The sequence below is a fragment of the Physella acuta genome, unplaced genomic scaffold (assembly GCF_028476545.2).
Source record: "Physella acuta isolate Inbredline_101_S28 unplaced genomic scaffold, ASM2847654v3 ptg000175l, whole genome shotgun sequence".
NCBI lineage: Eukaryota > Metazoa > Mollusca > Gastropoda > Physidae > Physella > Physella acuta.
Window position 1 is genome coordinate 594,765 of NW_026731694.1, and position 22,144 is coordinate 616,908.

A 22,144-nucleotide genomic window follows, 5' to 3' on the forward strand; every position below is an offset into this window, starting at 1 on the left:
TGGAACTTCGAACAGACGTATTTCGTCGTGTGGTTACATATCGTATTATTAAAAATTAAATTGACCTTGGTCCCTGGTATGGACGATATCAGGAAATCTACGGCAGGTTTTAAGGAAAAGATGGTCCCGTCCTCCTGGCGTTTGGCGTGGAGGATGACGGTATAGCCCTGGGCGAACTTGTTCTTCAAGTGCTGCGTGCTACCTAGACTTATCAGCCGCCCCTTTTTGAGGATCGCAATTTTGGTACACAGCGCTTCGCATTCCTCCATGCTGAAACACAATAAATATAAATTTTTTTTTGCAATATAATGATGTAAACACAAACAATAATGTGTTTATGGTGGTTTGCTATATTGTATAATGAGACAGGGGTGGCTTAATCTCCTTCATTAACCTTTAAGCCAGAACGATCTATAATCTCAGCTAACCACTACTGTAAATCAACGAAACAATATAACAAACATCAATGTAAACCAAGGAAGTAACACAACATACGTGAATGTAAACCAACACAAAATACATCAATGTAAACCAAGGAAGTAACACAACATACGTGAATGTAAACCAACACAAAATACATCAATGTAAACCAAGGAAGTAACACAACATACTTCAATCTAAACCAACACAACATACACAATGTAAACAAACACAAAATACATCAATGTAAACCAATGAAGTAATACAACATACATCAGTGTAAATCAACACAACATACATAAATGTAAACCAACACAACATACATCAATGTAAACCAATGAAGTAATACAACATACATCAGTGTAAACCAACAAAAGAACACAACATACATTAATGTAAACCAAGGAAACACAACATACATCAATGTAAACCAACAAATGACGCCAACCACATCACTAAACCAACGAAGCACACACAACCCACACCAATGTGAACCAACAAAAACTTACAACCCCCAACCAAGCCATACCACTCCAACTAAAACACTAACGTAGAGTACTCACCTGTGTGAGGTCAGCACCAAGGTTCTCTCCATTGACCTGATCATGTGCAGACATTGCCACAGACTTCTCCTGGAGATGGGATCCATGCCAGCAGTCGGCTCGTCTAGCATTATAAAGTGGGGGTCACCGATTATCGCTATTCCCATCGACAGTTTTCTTTTGTTGCCTCCGCTGACAGAGTATAAATATGTTTTTAGAGCTCCAAACGTCATCTCTATCTTCTTCTTCTTAGTTCTTAATTTTTTTTACTGATGGAAGGGATACCCTTCCACACAGTTAAGGATACGTGTCAACTGGTTATGTGCCATTGAGGCCATTCACTTCGATTTCAGCCTGCTTTTCTTTTTGGATTTGCTTCCATAGCCTTTGTCCAACCAAAGTACAAAGCAGCAGTTGTTTCATTTTGGAGTTTTCTCTCCTAGAAGAGTGGCTGTCTCCAGCTAACGAGTCTCATCTGCATCTCTATCAATACTTGATTTTTTTTTTTTAAATATCCAGTTTTGACAATTTAAAATTGATCAAAAGAACAACATACTTATTTAAGCGGATTTGTAATTAGGCAAAATTATACTATTTTTAGTTTAACATCTATAAAAACAATATCAAAATATTAAAAAAAAATATTCCGAATATTAATTAAAATGTTTATTGTTTAATGCATTTTAAGGTTGTAATGTTGATGTACGTTATGATGTTAGTCTTTCTAAAATTTGAGAATTTAAAGAGATTGGATCTCTAACTCTGTTGATTTGCTACATTGTTATCCCTTATTACTGTTGGTTTTCATTGCGACCACCTTTACAGCAAATTTCTACTGATAACCTACCTGTAAGTAGATGTTGTTTTGTTCTCGTGTGGTCTCAGGGTAATAAAATCGAGGATAATTTCCGTGATTTCAGATAGATACTGCTCTTTAACCCCCCTCAACCTGCCGTACAGGTACAGCGTCTCACATCCGGTCAAACCGTCATGGAGGGCGTTAACCTGGGGGCAGTAACTCATCATAGACTGGACCTGTAACATTAAGGGCAGTAACTCATCATAGACTGGACCTGTAACATTAAGGGCAGTAACTCATCATAAACTGGACCTAACATTAAGGGCAGTAACTCATGAAAACTGGACCTGTAACATTAAGGGCAGTAACTCATCATAAACTGGACCTAACATTAAGGGCAGTAACTCATGAAAACTGGACCTGTAACATTAAGGGCAGTAACTCATCATAGACTGGATATAAAACATTAAGGGCAGTAACTCATCATAGACTGGATATAAAACATTAAGGGCAGTAACTCATCATAGACTGGACCTGTAACATTAAGGGCAATAATTTATCACGGAGTAGACCTGGAAAATTAAGAGCAGTAAATCGTCATGGGCTGGATATAAAACATTAAGAGCAGTAACTCATCATAGACTGGATATAAAACATTAAGGGCAGTAACTCATCATGGACTGGATCAGAAACATTAAGGGCAGTAACTCATCATAGACTGGACCTGTAACATTAAGGGCAGTAACTCATCATAGACTGGACCTAAAACATTAAGGGCAGTAACTCATCATAGACTGGACCTAAAACATTAAGGGCAGTAACTCATCGTGGACTGGACTAGAAATATTAAAAGCTGTAATTTATCAGGGAATAATTTAAAATAATGAAATTCACTACCCTACGAAGATTTTTTAAAAATTATAAAGAAAACTGTAGACTACTATAAGCTATTTACAACTCGGTATGTCGAAAATAATTAGGTCCAAAATTTGCGGCACCTACTATAGAATTTACAGAAAGGTGTATCGTTTTTTTTCCATCAGTTGATACTCTACAAAGAAATACCTGTACACCGAACTTTACATCATAGTCAATACTATGACATATGGCGGAAAAAGACACAATATCATTAACACTATACAATATTAAATGTAAAAGAAATGCAAAATATTCTCTGCAAAAAAAAAAAAATAAAGTGGAAAAACTAAAGGAGATTTTGAGGAGTGGAATTACTGTATCAACAAAAATGTAAAAACTCTTAAACAATCCAACAATGTTTTTTGATGGTGTTCATAAAATTCTGGCAAAATACTACGCAAATTTTTCCATTTTCATTTTTATATATTTTTTAGGATATCTTTTTCTTCATTATCTTTAGTAAATTGTGTACATTAGGCGTACAAAGAAACCCAACTAACTTTTTTGAGATGTTGTTTGATGTTATATCCCCCAACATAAGCTTCTCCGCTCGACAGAGTAATGTCCCCTGTCAAGATTTTGAAGACGGTTGTCTTGCCTGCACCATTCTGTCCCAGCAGCCCTAGACACTCCTTGTCTGGCACCCCAAAGCTTAAGGGCTGGACCGCCGTCTGGGTCGTACAGCAGTTGCAGTAGACTTTCTTCAGGTCGATCAGAAGCAGAGCGTCTAGAATCGAGAAGATTTAGGGTTGGAGCATTGCAGACAATCTGAATCTTTGTTTAGTTAGACACTGTACTCTATGTCGATTGTGTTATGCTGTAAAATCTAGAGTATAATGTACATCATATAAATTGCGTCATGTTATAAAATTTAGATGACGACAGAGTATCAAGATTTATGTAAATAATTTCCTGTTAAAATCTAAAGGTAAAGTAGAGTTGACCTGTTTTTGTGACCTCAGCATATGAAGGGATATTGTGGTCAGACCCATGCTCAGTCGAAATAGGTGTTTTTAAAAGACAAAAACGTCTTAGGTGTGACGTATATTTTGATGTGGAGTACGGTTGTTGTTTTTGTGACGATAAGTGACAGACATGAATGTCATTTTTGGATGCCCCCCGAAACCCACAGTTATCCAAGGATAACGGGTAATCTAGTTGTGTATAAAACGAGACATTCTACCTCACTTCACATTTGTTATCGAAACAATTATGCATAAAATCTCACCCTAGACATAACGCAACTACTAATACTAAACAATACTAAACTTCAGACTGCTGTAAATTTAACTTCGACATTCTAAATTTATGTACGAATATTTTTAATCATTAAAAAAAGATGAGACTTACTTTTTTCAGTTATTTTCATTGTCTAACCGATTCAATACATTTGATATTTAGAATGTTAGGAGATAAACGCTGAACCTTCATTCCGCAAATTTTATCACCCGTAAAATAGTTTAAGGATTCCCAACTATCCTAACGTCAATCAAACTATGAACTATGTGAGTGGTTGTGTGTGGGTGTGGTTGTGGGTGTGTGTGGTTGTGTGTGTGTGTGTGTGGCTGTGTGTGAGTGGTTGTATGTGTGTGTGTGTGGCTGTGTGTGTGAGTGGTTGTGGGTGTGTGTGGTTGTGTGGTTGTGTGTGTGTGTGTGGCTGTGTATGGGAGTGGTTGTGTGTGTGTGGTTGTGAGTGTGTGTGTGTGTGTGTGGTTGTGTGTGTGTGTGTGTGGCTGCTTGTGGAAGTGGTTGTGGGTGTGTGTGGTTGTGTGTGTGTGTGAGTGGCTGTGTGTGTGAGTGGTTGTGTGTGTGTGGCAGTGTGTAGTTACCGCTTGTCAAAAGATCTTCCTTCCTAGTCTCGTGAACCCGCTTGTGCTCATTGATGACGTCAGCATCCTCTTCAACACTCTTCGAGTCGTCTGGTGATTTCTGGCCGCAGGCAAGTTCCTGAACACACAACACACGATACCTTGTAGACAGGTGAAGCAGAGTTAAGGCAATTCATTTTGCTTTGTATGGGTGGGTGTGGCACGTGGTGGGAACGAAGAATATCACTCCCAGCTTCCGCCCTGCACCCAGTTCCATTGTGTCTTAATTTATCAGGCTTTGTTTTTGTTAGCAGCCATTTTGTCGGCAGCCGAATTGTCGAGAAAAAAATTGCTTTAGGCCCATGAGTAAATGTCCAGCTGGTCGCAGACTGTTGTAGGGAGTCGTTTGGTCAAGAATTTTTCGAAGTGGGTCTATGAGCCAAGAGCCGTTTTGTATTTGTCGTGGGTCTATGAGCCAAGAGCCGATTTGTATTTGTCGTGGGTCAATGTCTAGAGCCACTTTTTTCAGAAGAATTTCTTGAGAGACTGATTTTCAGGTCATCTTATCATTTGCAGCTCTGGTGGGGTTTATCTAATTATGCCAGTCTTTCATCTACACAAAGTAAAGATTCCCCTCTAGGCCTATTGATGCATCGGGTAGATGAAGTAGAGTGGGTACCTGGGCATAGTGCTAACCTAACAGCGCTGATGTAAGTTTGACTACCAATATATCGATACAATGGAAGTATTTTTTACAAAAACATTATTCACAGTTATATTATTTCTTCTCAGCGATGAAGCAGATATTTATATTCGTTCCGTTTATACCTGGAATACTATCTGACATGTATATTTTAGGTCATATAGCTTGAGACCTTAATTAGTGTACTTGAGTAATTGGGTGTAACGATATTTTAATTAGTGTACTTGAGTAATTGGGTGTAACGATATTTTAATTAGTGTACTTGAGTAATTGGGTGTAACGATATTTTAATTAGTGTTCTTGAGTAATTGGGTGTAATGATATTTTAATTAGTGTACTTGAGTAATTAGTTATAACGATATTTTAATTAGTGTACTTGATTAATTGGGTGTAACGATATTTTAATTAGTGTACTTGAGTTATTAGGTGTAACTATAGTCTTTAGTAAAGCAGAAAACGTTACTAACCAAATCAATCTGTGAACTTTGAACTCGATCAACATAAGGACTACCCACGACACTGCTGCTTGCCCGAGTAACCTGTAGTACGTTGTCAGCAATTCATAATCCATCGCAGCCATAAAGCTTGTGAAATCGCCTGTGTACACAAACGATTCATGTGTTGTTTTTTTTTTATCCTAAGCTTTTATTTAGTTCACAATAGTCTACAGTTTGTATATGCCTGTTTGTCTTTTGATTTGTGGCAAATTTGCAGCTCAATTTTTGACCAACTAATGCAGTAATTTTGTTCAGACTTTCCAGAAATCTTCATCTTCAAAGACAATAAAATAATATCTAATTTGTAATCTAATAAGATATCAAATTTTAGTGTTTCGTGACTAATCACAAATAGGATCAACCCCCAGCCCCCCTTCCCATCCCTCTGTTTACAGTTTGTTTAGCTACTCACCAGCTTGTGTGTTGACAGACACCATCAGTAAAATGCCAGACAGCGAGTAGTTTGGGGACAGGTAGGCAAACAGTCGGTCCAGATGAGAAACGGTACTGTCAAGTTTCTCTCCCGTAAACTTGAAAATGGTGATCACTAAACTGACGATAATACCTGCAACACAAGGCAGAGATAATGCTGAACACTAAGGGGGTCATCCATAAATGACGTCACGCTTTTTTTGACAATTTTTACCTCCCCCCTCCGTCACACGTCGTCACAAAAAGCCAGACCCACCCCCCTAAAATGACGTCACACCCCAGCCTACAACCCCCCTCAAAATTTTCCGGGTGTGGCGGACACACTGGTAAAAGTATATATTTTCTATATAAATTCCATTTCGTTGGGGGGGTACACTTTCTTCGGGGGGGGGGGGAGGACTGAGTACCCCCGTCCGTCCGCCCCCCCTTCGTCGTCGTCGTCCGTCGTCCCCCCCCCCCCCCCCCCCCCCCCCCCGAAGAGATGCCTGGAAGAAACTCTGTATAGAGCCAACATTTACATAAATTATATAAGCCTATGTATCCAATCACTACATAAATATTACTTTCATATAGCTAATCACTACATCAATCACTTTTATATAGCCAATCGCTACATATGTTATATACTTTTATATAGCTAATCACTACATCAATTAATCACTTTTATATAGCCAATCACTACATAAATTATACACTGTTATATAGCCAATCACTACATCAATTAATCACTTTTATATAGCCAATCACTACACCAATCAATCACTTATATTTATATCTAACCAACTTACCAATGTTGATGTTGACGACAAGAAGGACGACGATTCCTCTAGACGGGGTGGAGAAGATGTTCTGGAGTAGGTAGAGATAAGGAAACGATGCGATACCAAACGCTAGGAACCCAAACAGCAGAACCACCCAGCGGCTGTTGTCGGTGAAAGCCTTGGAGTTGTACGTCAGCATGCACAGAAGGATGATGGTTATGGCTAAAAACACCAAGAAGTCACATACAAACGTGCCGAGCCAGTAGGCGACTGGGTGGACCCCGCTCAACGTTTGGAGATGTTTGGCGCCAGTCTAAAGGTGAAAATAAAACTCTGCCGTTTGTTATTTAAAGTATGGTGTGGTCGGGTAGTAGAGCTTATGACTGATAACCCAAAAGTCTCGAGTTCGAATCACGAGTTGTAATCTGTAGATTTTCCCTGAGTCCACCCAGCTCTGATGGGTACCTGACTCACGTTAGGAAAACCTACGCGACCGGGCAGTGTGCTGACCAAACAATCCCTTAATATACCAAGGTCGTTGAAACATAAACTCTACTTCATCTGCCCCATGCATCTTAGAACGTACTTTGAAATGATGATGGGATGATTTTTTTTGTAAATCAGAAAGAAGACAGAAGACAAACGACCAAATAGGAGACGGAAAACTAAAGACACACAACCGAAGACCAGAGAAAAGACACAGTAATCATAGTTTCTTCCAGACATCTTTCCGAAGAAAGTCCACCGCCCCCCCCCCCCCATCGAACGAGATAGAATTTATATAGTAAACATATACCTTTACTAGTGTCCGCCCCCGCCCCCCCCCCCCCCCCCACCCGGAGAAAAAAGTCTGAAAGAAACGCTGACAGTAATTGAGACGCAAAACTTGAAACAACAGACGGTAAATTTCGACATACAACATGATTGTGTGCTCAGCACTATGCCTTAACGTCCGTCATGTACCCACTAAGGAAATTCTACAGACTTGAGTCCGGGATCCGAACTCGAGACGCCTAGGTTATAAGTCGTGAGCTCTACCTCCCTACCACGCAGTAAAAACAACATACCCTTCAAGATAAATGTCAGGAAAATATGAAAATCTAAGCTCTCGCATACTAATGTTCAATGTTGCTGATAAACTTACCGCACATTAAACACGAATGTTCAACCTAGCTGATAAACTTACCGCACGTTCAACTATTAGACCGTAAATAAAAAAGACGGGCAGGAGCGCCATGGCAAAGAGGACGCCATACAAGGTGCTGATCACATGATTGGCTATGTCCTCTTTAGCGAAATACTGGAGCCCTAGCTGTACCGTGTGGTCCTCGCCCAGAGCGTGCTGTACCTCAGCGTTCAGCATCAGTTGTAGCTGGAAGATGTGTGATGATTGTTATGTAGCCAAAGCTCAAGATTTGGTTTAGATTTTGAATTGAAATTAGATTTAACTTAGATCGGAGGCGTAGCGCCCCTTCCCGGCGCCCGGGGACAAACTTTCAATTTGGCGCCCCTCTCGGGAGCAAACTTTCAATTTTCAATTTGCACCCCCCCCCCACCCATATATTTTTAACATTTATGCAAAACTGCAACTAAAATAAGATTTTAATTTGTTTTTCCAACCCATTTTGGCGCCCGCTAAGGTCGGCGCCCGGGGACATATGTACCCCCCCCCCCCCCGTCGTTACGCCTCTGACTTAGAACAGCCTAGTTGCTAGTCGTAAACAAGAGTAAACAAGAACAGGAGAAATCTAACCACTAGTCCTGGGTTGTGTGTGAGCCTCTCATTGTACAAAACCTCCGTCAGCGTCTCGTCTTTTATATGCACCCCAAAGGCCATTTTGTCAAATTGTTTTTGGCTGTTGGCGTCAGCCCAGTCGCGAACGTAAATTAGAGGGTTTGTCTGGAAAATGTAACCACCAAATATGAAAAAAATCAAATACACACATAGACATCAAATACACGTGTAAACATAAAAATAAATATGTAAATATCAAACATATCAAACACACATGTAAACATGTAAACATCAAATACCAACATTCATCATCTTTTCCCGTTTGTGCCTGAGACAAATTTGGGCAGATGAAGTAGAGTTCATCTGTTTCAATAACCTTTGCTTAAAAGGGGATAACGTGATCAGTACTATGCCAGCCGCCTTTATTTCCCTAACGTGAGTTAGGTCACAGTTGGGTGGACTCAGGGACTTTCTACTGGTTTAAACACGGATTCAAACTCGAGACAGTCGGGTTAACAGTCTAGCTTTCTACGGCGAGGCCTAAATACCAGTTAACATCAAATAAACATGTAGAGATCAAATATAAATGTAAACATCAAAGACACATGTAAAAAGCAAATATACATATAAACATCAAAGACGCGTGTAAAAAGCAAATACACAGATACTCAATATAAATTGTTATTGTGAAGTAACTGAAAGCACTTTGAATATTGGCTGTTTTAACTTTTTTTATTTATTCAAGAGCGGTATCTATGACTTTAGGAGATGTTCTCATTTATTAATGAATGTATGCTAATTTTATACTACAATTTTATACGCTAATTACCGTAGCTAAATATGCCAGCTCTTACATATTCTGGTTCAATAAATTCAGAATTTGGAAGCAGTTTTTTGTACGTGTCCAAGAGATCTTTGGGGGTGTTGGGGGACGTAAAGAAGGGCGTGATCAGGTTGGGCAGACGCTCCGGGTGGTACGTCATGGGCTTGAGCGCCCCCCACGTCGTCTGCATGTCCGAGTACAGACCAAAGGCGACGAAGAAAACGGGCAGTAGAATTAGAATCGAGGAGGACACGACGTTTCTTCGGAACAATATGAACTTTTTAACAACGATGCCGGCTAGTTGCTGAATAAAGATAGTCCATCTCGTGGTACTCTTGCATTCGTTAAAAGTTCTGAAGATTTTATCTGTGAAGATATTTAGCATTTGGTTAATAGGAAACATTCTTGAACACACTTCAAGTAATGAACAAGAATAAATAAAGTTGTAGGTCATAAATTGCAAAATACAAATGAAATAAATGCTTTGTTCATTGTCCAAAAGCTTTAGGTTAGACAACGATAGAAAATGTATTTAAAATGACAAAATCAAATAAAATGTGAAATATAAATCTAAGTATTAAATTGATGACCTAGCTATAAAGAGTTTAATAAAGAATAATGTATTCCCTTAGATCTGCTGTATAAGTGGGCAATTTAAAGGTAAAAGTGTGATTTTATAAAATGTAAAATAGCCTACTCTTTCGTACCAGATTATCAATCGGGTAAAGGCTTCAATTGTATGAGTGTGTAGGGTTTGACAAACGATGATTTTTAGGGTCAGATGCATTGTGTGTGCATGAGTGTGTAATGAGAAGGGTAATGAGCAATTTTAGTCAGGTGAAACGTTGTGTAGGGAAAAGTGAATGAATGTAACTGTTAAACACCGCCCCCACTCCCCCTCCATGGGCATAGAAAGCTAGACAAACTAATACACACAACCTTCAATGCTCCCCACCACATACTGTGTACATGTGCTACGGAGCTGACAGGAGCAGATATTTTGTTACTCTATCTCATTGCCTCAAATCTAGACAGTGTTATACAGCTGACTAGGGCGCTGAATACGATGTTCATTTCGACGGCAAACTTAGATCAGAATACCACCCTCAGTACGACTCTGAATACGATGTTCATTTCGACGCCAAACTTAGATCAGAATACCACCCTCAGTACGACTCCGAATACGATGTTCATTTCGACGGCAAACTTAGATCAAAATACCACCCTCAGTACGACTCCGAATACGATGTTCATTTCGACGGCAAACTTAGATCAGAATACCACCCTTAGTACGACTCTGAATACGATGTTCATTTCGACGGCAAACGTAGATCAGAATACCACCCTTAGTACGACTCTGAATACGATGTTCATTTCGACGGCAAACGTAGATCAGAATACCACCCTTAGTACGACTCTGAATACGACCGTGAACACGGCTCTAACTAAAGCCGGAATCCGGCAGGTAATGGCCTGATCAAAGCCCTTAATTCTAAACACTTCAAAGCTAGTATTATATATCCAAAAATAAGACCAAAATGTGGTTGTAAATTCTGACAAGCTTACGGCGAACATTAAGGATCTAAAATGGCACAAAATATGGTTGTAAATTATGTCATGCTAACGTCGAACATTACGGATCTAAAATGGCACTAAATATGGTTGTAAATTATGTCATGCTAACGTCGAACATTACGGATCTAAAATGGCACTAAATGATGGTTGTAAATTCTGACAAGCTTACGGTGAACATTAAAGGATCTAAAATGGCACTAACTATGGTTGTAAATTCTGACAAGCTAACGTCGAACATTACGGATCTAAAATGGCACTAAATATGGTTGTAAATTCTGACAAGCTTACGGTGAACATTAAAGGATCTAAAATGGCACTAAATATGGTTGTAAATTCTGACAAGCTTACGGTGAACATTACGGATCTAAAATGGCACTAAATATGGTAGTAAATTATGCCAAGCTAACGGTTAACATTAGGATGTAAAATGGCACTAAATATGGTTGTAAATTATGCCAGACAAACGGCAACTAAAACGGACCTGCATATGGATCTGAACACGCATCGACCGGCTGCACGCTAGTACCTGTTGGTTGTGGTTGCGTTACTTTAGGTGGGTCCACAGCCGAGGATTCAAAGCTGCAAGAAAATGTTGCAAAAGCATCAAATCAAAGATCTATGTAGTAAGTAGCATTATGGTCCTTTAGAAGCTTCTGTATAGTATCTATTATTTACCAAACCGAACTGTAGAAGGTAAAGTTTAAGCTGGTGTACCAAACCTAACTCTGCAATATCTTGTCAATATCAGTTCTTTCAATACGATGAAACACTTTGAGGCGTAACAAGGCAAAACAATTATTTGTGCTAATAGTGTGTCTGTCTTTCTGTCCTTACAAGTGACCAAAACAAGACTTTTTTGAGAGTTTAATTAAGTAAGTGCTGAAGCTATTCTTCTTTCTTATTCGTTCTTAGTTTTTAGTGTTGAAGGGATCGAGCCTTATCTGCCATAGGGATCGAACCCGAGACTTTTCGGGTTAGCAACCATGAGCATTACCGACTCGACCACGCTATTAAAATTATTTACCGTTGGAACATATTTAACTGGATTTGGTTATCACAACAGAATGCAGACTATGATTTATAAGTTTAAAACAAAGTTTTGAACGTCAACGACGGAGCTTCGATTGGTTTTTTAATGTAAAACTTCTACTAAATCAGTGAACTATTATAATGTGACGGCTTAGTGTGAAAGTAGATGTTAGACCTAGGATCTTGTTTACACACAATTATTTTGTTTTTGTTGAGACACTACACGTAGCAATGGGGGAGCAGAGTTTCTTCCACGCATTTCTTCGGGGGGGGGGGGGGGGGCAGAGCCCCCACGAAGAAAGTCTACCACCCCACCCCTAAACGAGATGGTAATTATATAGTAAACATATACTTTTACTAGAGTCCGCCCTCCCCCCCGAAAAATGTTGACCGCCGACCCGAAAATAACAAGTGCCCCCCCCCCCCCCCCCCCGAGAAAAAAGTCTGGAAGAAACACTGTAGGGGAGTTGTTCCGATGATTGCTTGTGGTTACTATCGGGAAATTATTGAATGATTGCAAGACAGACTAATACATACACAAACATAAAATAAATTCAAAAACATACTTTATTATTTGTACTAAGCTAGCATAAGTAAATAACAAAAAAAACAAAGCGTGCACTTGCCTTTCATTCTGTCCTGAATCGGTCATTTCGATAACACTAAAAATAAGTAAATATATATATATATATATATATATATATATATATATATATATATATATATATATATATATATATATATATATATATATATATATATATATATATATATATATATATATATATGTTTTGTTTATTTATTTACATACTCATGTAATGTAATACTTATGTATTTACATACTCATGTAATGTAATACTCATGTATTTACATACTCATGTAATGTAATACTCATGTATTTACATACTCATGTAATGTAATACTCATGTAACACTACCTCAGTGAGGATAAGGTGTAATGATCGCCCATGGTATGTGTTACACTCATACAATACACTATCTATGTTTATGTTCTTATGTGTGTCCGTCTATGCGTAGGCATATGTGTACGTTCCTTCACAAATGCATGACGTAGGCAATATCAGTAAGTATGGCGATAGTGTGATACTGATAGTTTATGAGGGGCTGATATTCCTAGTTGGACATGGTTCAATGAACCTTTAATTTAAAAAAAACATAACATACACTGTAGACCTGCCATCCGTAGTATTAACCTCAGCTATATCCCCGGGTGATCTGCCGTCTCCAACACTGTAAAATAAACATCGGTATGGTGTTATAGTGAAGTGACTATTCGATGAATTTGTCTTGCTATCAGTGTTTCTTCTAGACTTTTTTTTCTCCGGGTGGGGGGGGGGGGGATTGGCTTACTAAATTTTCTGGGGGGGGGGGGGGAGAGAAGAGACGCCTGGAATAAACTCTACTTGCTATGAACACATGAAAACATTTTGCCGTATGCAGGTTTGTACTTCGCCACAAAAGTAGCGCGGCAAATAGCTGCGCCAGTTGTGAAATATGTCTTGTGTTTGGTTGATGGCAAATGGGTTAAAATGTATGTCTTATTGTCTCATGTTGCAAACGCAAGGATCCAGCTGGTGTAAAGAGTTGATATACTTTTGCATCATTTTGGTTCTAGCTGAATTCTATGCGACTATGTTCTTGTCCTCTATGTTCTTATCACTGCTTCACTGTTTCGTCCCTCGCCTTCAAACAAACCGTCGTGACAACAGCTTTTTTATGTTTTCACTACATAGCTATTCATATAGATATGCATCGGGGAACTCACATCTAAAAAACCATTTCTAGAATAACTCAAGGCGAGTTCAATGTCGTCTAAAGACCGAAATCCAAAATAATTTCAGACAATGGTTGACAAAGGGAAATAGTTTGTTTGTAGGGGGGGGGGACGTATGGGGTAATATTTTGTTAACAGAGAGACCGCTGAAATAGTTCTTGACAGAGTTATATTTCTAGCTGAACAAATATTTAAAAATCATAACATACACTGAAGACTTGCCATCTGTATTATCTACTTGAATTAAACCTTCAGATAATCTGCTTTCTCCAACTCTGTAAAAAAATAAACATCGGTACGATGTTACAGTTATATCCCTTGAGACTTCGGTCTTTGCGAAAAACGAAAAGCGAAAAGGGTAAAAAGTCTAGAAACAAAACAAGACGGACTTTACAAAAAAAGGTAAAAAGTCTAGAAACAAAACAAGACGAACTTTACAAAAAAAGGTAAAAAGTCTAGAAACAAAACAAGACGAACTTTACAAAAAAAGGTAAAAAGTCTAGAAACAAAACAAGACGAACTTTACAAAAATTGGTAAAAAGTCTAGAAAACAAAACAAGACGAACTTTACAAAAAAATGTAAAAAGTCTAGAAACAAAACAAAACGAACTTTACAAAAAAAGGTAAAACGTCTAGAAACAAAACAAGACGAACTTTATAAAAAAGAGTAAAAAGTCTAGAAACAAAACAAGATAAATTTTACAAAAAAAAAAGGGTAAAAAGTCTAGAAACAAAACAAGACGAACTTTACAAAAAAAAGGGTAAAAAGTCTAGAAACAAAACAAGGCGAACTTTACAAAAAAAGGTAAAAAGTCTAGAAACAAAACAAGACGAACTTTACAAAAAAAAAGTCAAAATCTAGATAGGACCTACAAACCAAGACGAATTTTACAAAAAAGGGTAAAACGTCTAGAAACAAAACAAGACAAACTTTACAAAAAAAAAAAGGTAGAAAGTCTAGGAACAAAAAAAAAGACGAACTTAACAAAAAAGGTAAAAAGTCTAGAAACAAAACAAGACGAACTTTACAAAGACATCCTCCATCGAGGTGGCTGTTAGCCCAAATCCGTTGATCGCCAGCTTCTCCGCGTCGTCTTCTAGAACCGTCAGCAAACGTGGGTACATTTCTGTCATGTTCTCTGGCAGTAGGTAGTCGATCTCTGAGTTGGTTTCACTCTACAAGAGAAATTAATAGATGGTCCAACAGTTGGCTTGACAAGAATAATATATACATACATACATATATATATATATATATATATATATAAATATATATATATATACATATATATATATATATATATATTATTCTTGTCGAGCCAACTGTTGGACCATCTATTAATTTTATTCTCACTTCGACTTGTGACTTTGGAACCTAGCTTGACAGTTATAATCTTGCCCAAAGTTTCCACACTTACTATATACTGGGCTTGGGGAATTAGTTTGAGGATCTGTTGAGTCACCTTAGCTGCCAAGCACTTTGGCCGCTTCACAATCTTCAGCTTGTATCCCGTACCTGATGAACATAGCATTTTTTTCAACATTACTGGCCAAATTAGAAATATCAAAGTTGTGGTGAAAAGTGAACGTGTTTATTAGTTGATGGCAAGGGTTATATGTCAGGGGTTATATGTCAGGATTTATAATTCAGGGGTTACAATCATGGGTTATATGTCAGGGGTTATATATCAGGGGTTATATATCAGGGGTTATATGTCAGCAGGGGTTTATGTCAGGAGGTATATGTCAGGGGTTATATGTCAGGAGCTATATGTCAAGGGTATTGGCTAGGGGTATATGTCAGGGGCTATATACCAGGAGGTATATGTCAGGGGTACATGTCAGAGAGTATATTTAAGGAGTTATATGTCAGGGGCTATATGTCAGGAGGTATATGTCAGTTGTATATGTTAGGGGTATATCAAGGTGTATATGGTAGTGTGTATATGTCATGGGTCTATGTCAGGGAGTAAATGTCAGGGGTATATGTCAGGGGCTATATGTCAAGGTGTAATATGTCAGGGGTATATGTCAGTGTTTCATGTCAGTGGCTTTTTTTCATGGGCTATAATTATGTCAAGTGTATTTCATCAAAGCCTTAATTGCCATAGACTATTTAGAAACATAGGCGTACCACAACACTAAATCCTCTAATAAACTTACCGTACACCCTCTTTAAAAACATAGATGTGCCGCAGCATTTAACCCTCCCCTCCGCCATGATGGCGATTCTGTCGCCCAGTACATCTGCCTCGTCCATGTAATGGGTCGTTAAAAGGATGGTTCGACCTTCTCTCATTGTCTTTAGGAAAGCCCACATTTCCTGTCTGGCGGCGGGGTCAAGGCCGGTCGACGGCTCGTCCAGAAATAGGACCTGTGAAATACAAGACATATCATAGCTGTGATTCATATCACGTATGGGCCAGATATAGGATCTACGACTAATGCCCGAAAGGCGACGCTTGCTCTAATGGACGTTAGCCCCAGTGTTTCTTCCAGGCATCTTTTACCACACACCCCTCCAACGAACTGGAGTTTATACAGAAAATATATACTTTTAACAAAATCCGCCCCCCCCCCCCCAAACAACGGAAATTTTAGTCCGCCCCCCCCCGAAAATTCAAGTGCCTCTTCCCTCTTCCCTCTTACCCTGGTGAAAAAAAAGTCTGGAAGAAACACTGATTAGCCCGAATGCGAGAGATTCATTCTGGCAAACGTCGATTCGGATAAATGTCTTTCGGTAAAACTATCAGTTCCCCATTAATGTTATTGCTGTGTCCAATACATCTCTTACCACAATACCACAATGATGAAAAAATATAGTTCTAATATCCACTGCGGGACAAGATATATATATATATATATATATACATATATATATATATATATATATATATATATATATATATATATATATATATATATATATATATATATTTACGCCATTGTGGGACCAGATACATCTCTTATAACACCGATGGGTCCGCGAACTCTTTTATCCTATTACTAAGCCAGATATTAATTTACATAAAAAACCTCTTAAGCTGAGCTGTACCTCCGTGTAATGTATCTGTTCAAAGGTTGAATGACTCACCTTTGTGTTACCGCTGAAGGCACAGGCTAGTGACAACTTCCGCTTTTGACCATCGGACAGTTTCGACGCCAAGCATTTCATCTTCTCGCCCCCCAGACCAATAGCATCAAGACGCTTAAGGCTTTCGGATACATTTTCTTCATTGTACAGGCCCTTAATCTTGGGAAAGTAACACAGAAGATATAGACATCCGAAAAGGGAAGTGGGGTGAGGGAAGTTTCATTATTTATAGAAATAGAGCTCTGTCCTATTTCTATACGGGGATCGCCTTTCTATATGGGACGGCGAGGCCAAGCGGTAGAAAGCTAGACTGTTAACCCGAAAAGGCTCGAGTTCGATTGCGGGTTAAAGTAGAAAGTTTCTGAGTCTAATCAATTAGATAATTATTCTATTCTACCTCTCCTTTCTTTTACCTATTTTTCAGAATTACCCTTGACATCAATGGAAATGTCACACACGAGCAGAAAGGAAGTAGAGTTTATCTGTTTCTGTGACCTTGACATATGAAGAGCCACCTTTATTTTCCCTAGAGTAAATCAGGTACCCGTCAGAAATGGGTGGACTCAGACCCATCCTACGTAAAACAGCCCGAGATCCAACCTCGAGACGACTCGGTCATGCACTCATCCATTCAACCCCGTTGTCCCACATCACCATCAATTTTCTTTACGTTCCTTGTGGACCATAGGGCCTCTGTCAAAGCTTTCCACTCCCCACAGTCTCCTGCCACGCTATTCAAGTTGTTCCCAATTCCTTCCTATCCTTACAGCCTCCTCCAGCATACTACATCATCATGTCTTCCTGAGCTGACCCCTGCGTCGTCATGTCTTCCTGAGCTGACCCCTGCGTCGTCATGTCTTCCTGAGCTGACCCCTGCGTCGTCATGTCTTCCTGAGCTGACCCCTGCGTCGTCATTTCTTCCTGAGCTGATCCCTGCGTCGTCATTTCTTCCTGAGCTGACCCCTGCGTCGTCTTGTCTTCCTGGGTCGACCCCTGCGTCGTCATTTCTTCCTGAGCTGACCCCTGCGTCGTCTTGTCTTCCTGAGTCGACCCCTACGTCATCATGTCTTTCTGAGTCGACCCCTGTGTCGTCTTGTCTTCCTGAGATGACCCCTGTGTCGTCTTGTCTTCCTGGGTCGACCCCTGTGTCGTCTTGTCTTCCTGAGTCGACCCCTACCTCATCATGTCTTCCTGAGTCGACCCCTACGTCATCATGTCTTCCTGAGTCGACCCCTACGTCATCATGTTTTCCTGAGTCGACCCCTGCGTCGCCATGTCTTCCTGTGTCGCCCCTGCGTCGCCATGTCTTCCTGGGTCGCCATGTCTTCCTGGGTCGACCCCTACCCACCATGTCTTCCTGGGTCGACCCCTGTGTCGCCATGTTTCCTGGGTCGATCCCTACCCACCTTATCTTCCTGGGTCGACCCTTGCGTCATCATGTCTTCCTGGGTCGACCCTTGCGTCATCATGTCTTCCTGTGTCGACCCTTGCGTCGTTTGCTTGAGGGATTCCACTTCAAGGCCTATCTGACAGTGCCAGTGTCCTACAATAGCGTGTTCCCAATCCATCGCCATTTCCTCTCCATGGTTTACCTTTCTATTGCTCCCTGTCCACACATCTCCCATAGTTTAGTTTTGTGGGTTTTCTACCTTGTCTTGCCATTTTATTTTAACCTACTCCATTGGCACCCATTTACTAAAGTCTGGATTCTGTTTGTAGTTAATTCGGTTGTTCTCGCGTCGCCCCACTCGTGTGCTTTACCCAATCTAAAATATTAGACTACACCAGAGGCGTAGCTACCCTTCCCGGCGCCCGGGAGCAAACTTTCAATTTGGCGCCTCCCCCTCCACCCCGGAAACAAACTTTCAATTCGGCGCCCCCCATATATTTTTTATATTTATAATGCAAAACTGCAGCTAAAATGAGCTTTTAATTTTTTTTTCAACCCAATTTGGCACCCCCTAGGGTCGGCGCCCGGGGACATATGTACCCCCCCCCCTCGCTACGCCTCTGGACTACACATCCCACTTTGCTAGTCTGTGGTTACGATTTGAACATCACTGATTAACTAACAAGTGTTTATTCGACTTCTGAGTAGTATCCTTACCTTCAAGAAAAAGATCATGTGTTCTGCGCATGTTAGCTTAGGAAACAGGATATCCTGTTGCGGGCACAGACCAATGGCCGTTCTTGCTGCTTTCGTGTTCTTGCGCATGTCCAGACCTTCCACCATGATGGTTCCACTGGTGGGGGGCAGGAAACCTAAGAGGCATCAAACAAGTCAACAATCTTTCGTTTGGCTGCGGTCCTCCGCATTAAGACTCAACAAAAAAATTAATAAATGCGATGCCATTTTTTAAAGTTAGTCAACAACCTGTGATCATGTTGATTGTAGTTGTCTTCCCTGCCCCGTTGTGTCCTAGCAACACGGTTATCTGCCCTTCGTAAACGTCCATGCTTAACCCAGCAACGGCGACCTCTTGACCAAACATCTGGGGAGCAGGAGAGAGCAGTATAATTTATATCTGGGGAGCAGTAGAGAGCAGTATAAATTATATCAGGGGAGCAGTAGAGAGCAGTATAAATTATATCTGGGAGCATTTGAGAGCAGTATAAATTATATCTGGGAGCAGCAGTATAAATTATACCTGGGAGCAGCAGTATTATTTAAACATAAAATGTCTATGCTCTGAAAATAACTAGTATATTGGCCTACCCCATCTTAAACGTTTTGCATGGTCTTTTAAAGAAACAAATATCTCCTTACTTTGATTAAATTTCGGACTTGGATCCCAGATTTTAAATCGCCCTCCGGTTTCTCAAAATAGTTTTCGTCCTGCGGGGGAATAGTTGGAATCTGCCCTTCATCTACGCCTGTGGGGACCCAGTAGCTCCGCTAGTAAATTAAACAAGAATAAATGCATCCATACATCCATTCATCAATCCATACATCCATACATCCATACATCCATACATCCACACATCCACACATCCATACATCCATACATCCATACATCCACACATCCACACATCCACACATCCACACATCCACACATCCATACATCCATACATCCACACATCCATACATCCATACATCCATACATCCATACATCCATACATCCATACACCCACACACCCATACATCCATAGCAAGTTCTCACACTAAATGTTCATGCCCCTCGCTCTCAACCACCCACCCTCCCACCCAGCCCACCACCACACGCCCATCCAGGCCCATCCAACCACCCACGCCTCCTCCCACCCACCCACCATACCCACCAACCCTCCCACCCACCCACCGCATCCCCCCCCCCCCGACCCACCCCCCCCACACACCCACCCACCAACCATCCACCTCCATACACCCTACCACCCTACCACCCCCATACCACCATCATCCACATACCACCCACCCACCCACATCCTACACCAACCATCTCATACACATCATCATACAGTCATACCTTCCACATCACACATCCATACATCTACACATCCACCACACCACACATCCATCCATCCATACATCCATACATCCCTCCCTCACATCCATACATCCATACCCTCCCATACAACCAACCTCCATACATCCATACATCCTACATCCATACATCCATACATCCATACATCCATACATCCATACATCCATACATCCATACATCCATACATCCATACATCCATACATCCATACATCCATACATCCATACATCCACCATACATCCATACATCCACACACCCATACATCCATACATCCATACACCCATACATCCATACATCCATACATCCATACATCCATACATCCATACATCCATACATCCATACATCCATACATCCATACATCCATACATCCATACATCCATACATCCATACATCTATACATCCATACATCTATACATCCATACATCTATACATCCATACATCCATCCATCTACACATCCATACATCTATACATCCATACCTCCACACATCCACACATCCACACATCCATACATCCATACATCCATACATCCATACATCCATACATCCATACATCCATACATCCATACATCCATACATCCATACATCCATACATCCATACATCCATACATCCATACATCCATACATCCATACATCCATACATCCATACATCCATACATCCATACATCCATACATCCATACATCCATACATCCATACATCCATACATCCATACATCCATACATCCATACATCCATACATCCATACATCCATACATCCATACATCCATACATCCATACATCCATACATCCATACATCCATACATCCATACATCCATACATCCACATATCCACACACCCATACACCCACCCACTACACTTACAGTAAAGAGAAAATTCAACGGTTTGGCAATGCCATATTCTCCAGGGAAAACGTTGCTGATGTACCAGACACAAAAGACATTAAACACAGTGTTGAACATCATCAAATTTAGAGCATCCAGAAAGGTCCTGTTTGGATCGTTTTCATTGACATCAATGGTTGAAAAATATATCGGTCTATCTGTAAAACAGTTCATTTAAATTGAATATTAAATTAGACTTTGTGGAGGCAAAAGGATTGGGAAAAAAAAACCATCTTAATACGAACATTTGATGTGTTTGAAAAACAGTGATGTTATTTTAAATAGGGTTGGACGGGGGGAGGGTGAGTCATAGGAAAAAATTAATTAGACATATAATTAAGTCAAATTTAATGTCATGTTGCACTGTCTTCATGTCTTGATCCACGTGCCAACTATGAAACGAATCTGTCAGATGTGCCCGAAATTTCGCTCTGGCGTTTCGATCTAGCTAAAGATAGTGGGTTAAATAAAAGCTTTCAAAATATGTTTTGTTATGAAATTAAACTGCATTGTCGTAGGGCTTTCGTGTGTCAACTTTGTCCGTCAACATTGTGTACTGCTGACGTTTTACGTAAGCATCGGCTTTTGAGCTGTTACATAAAGTTTATTTTCTGTAACTTTTTACCTAGATTCGTTTCCTAAGTTATTCGTTTATTCATTGAAAAATCGAACCTTTCTTACCTGTGGCGTAGCGAGGTCGGGTGTCACCCAGTGCGGCACTTAATGGTGTCACCCCTCTAGAGGCGTAGCGACCCATTTTCGATTTGCACCCCACCCCCTCAAACTTTCGATTTGCAACCCCCCTCAATTTTTCGATTTGCACCCCCCCCCCCCTCAAACTTTCGATTTGCACCCC

The 22,144-nt window shown here is 40.2% G+C and overlaps 1 protein-coding gene across 1 annotated transcript in view; it reads right to left on the reverse strand.

Annotated features, from left to right (window-relative positions):
• LOC131936351 (phospholipid-transporting ATPase ABCA1) overlaps nucleotides 1-22,144 on the reverse strand; it is a 33,871-nt gene that overhangs the window by 1,310 nt on the left and 10,417 nt on the right. Inside the window, exons 6-29 of the mRNA XM_059293287.1 lie at nucleotides 21,268-21,446; nucleotides 19,698-19,826; nucleotides 19,305-19,422; nucleotides 19,038-19,192; nucleotides 16,931-17,089; nucleotides 16,000-16,210; nucleotides 15,255-15,352; nucleotides 14,861-15,012; nucleotides 14,046-14,111; nucleotides 13,227-13,292; nucleotides 12,669-12,704; nucleotides 11,495-11,592; nucleotides 9,470-9,804; nucleotides 8,634-8,780; nucleotides 8,067-8,252; nucleotides 6,908-7,193; nucleotides 6,100-6,252; nucleotides 5,945-5,961; nucleotides 5,658-5,729; nucleotides 4,509-4,626; nucleotides 3,180-3,406; nucleotides 1,810-1,997; nucleotides 984-1,154; nucleotides 66-270 (exon numbers count right to left, since the gene is read on the reverse strand). Coding sequence (XP_059149270.1) covers nucleotides 66-270; nucleotides 984-1,154; nucleotides 1,810-1,997; nucleotides 3,180-3,406; nucleotides 4,509-4,626; nucleotides 5,658-5,729; nucleotides 5,945-5,961; nucleotides 6,100-6,252; nucleotides 6,908-7,193; nucleotides 8,067-8,252; nucleotides 8,634-8,780; nucleotides 9,470-9,804; nucleotides 11,495-11,592; nucleotides 12,669-12,704; nucleotides 13,227-13,292; nucleotides 14,046-14,111; nucleotides 14,861-15,012; nucleotides 15,255-15,352; nucleotides 16,000-16,210; nucleotides 16,931-17,089; nucleotides 19,038-19,192; nucleotides 19,305-19,422; nucleotides 19,698-19,826; nucleotides 21,268-21,446 — 3,572 coding nt within the window. The remainder of the gene's footprint in view (nucleotides 1-65; nucleotides 271-983; nucleotides 1,155-1,809; nucleotides 1,998-3,179; nucleotides 3,407-4,508; nucleotides 4,627-5,657; nucleotides 5,730-5,944; nucleotides 5,962-6,099; nucleotides 6,253-6,907; nucleotides 7,194-8,066; nucleotides 8,253-8,633; nucleotides 8,781-9,469; nucleotides 9,805-11,494; nucleotides 11,593-12,668; nucleotides 12,705-13,226; nucleotides 13,293-14,045; nucleotides 14,112-14,860; nucleotides 15,013-15,254; nucleotides 15,353-15,999; nucleotides 16,211-16,930; nucleotides 17,090-19,037; nucleotides 19,193-19,304; nucleotides 19,423-19,697; nucleotides 19,827-21,267; nucleotides 21,447-22,144) is intronic.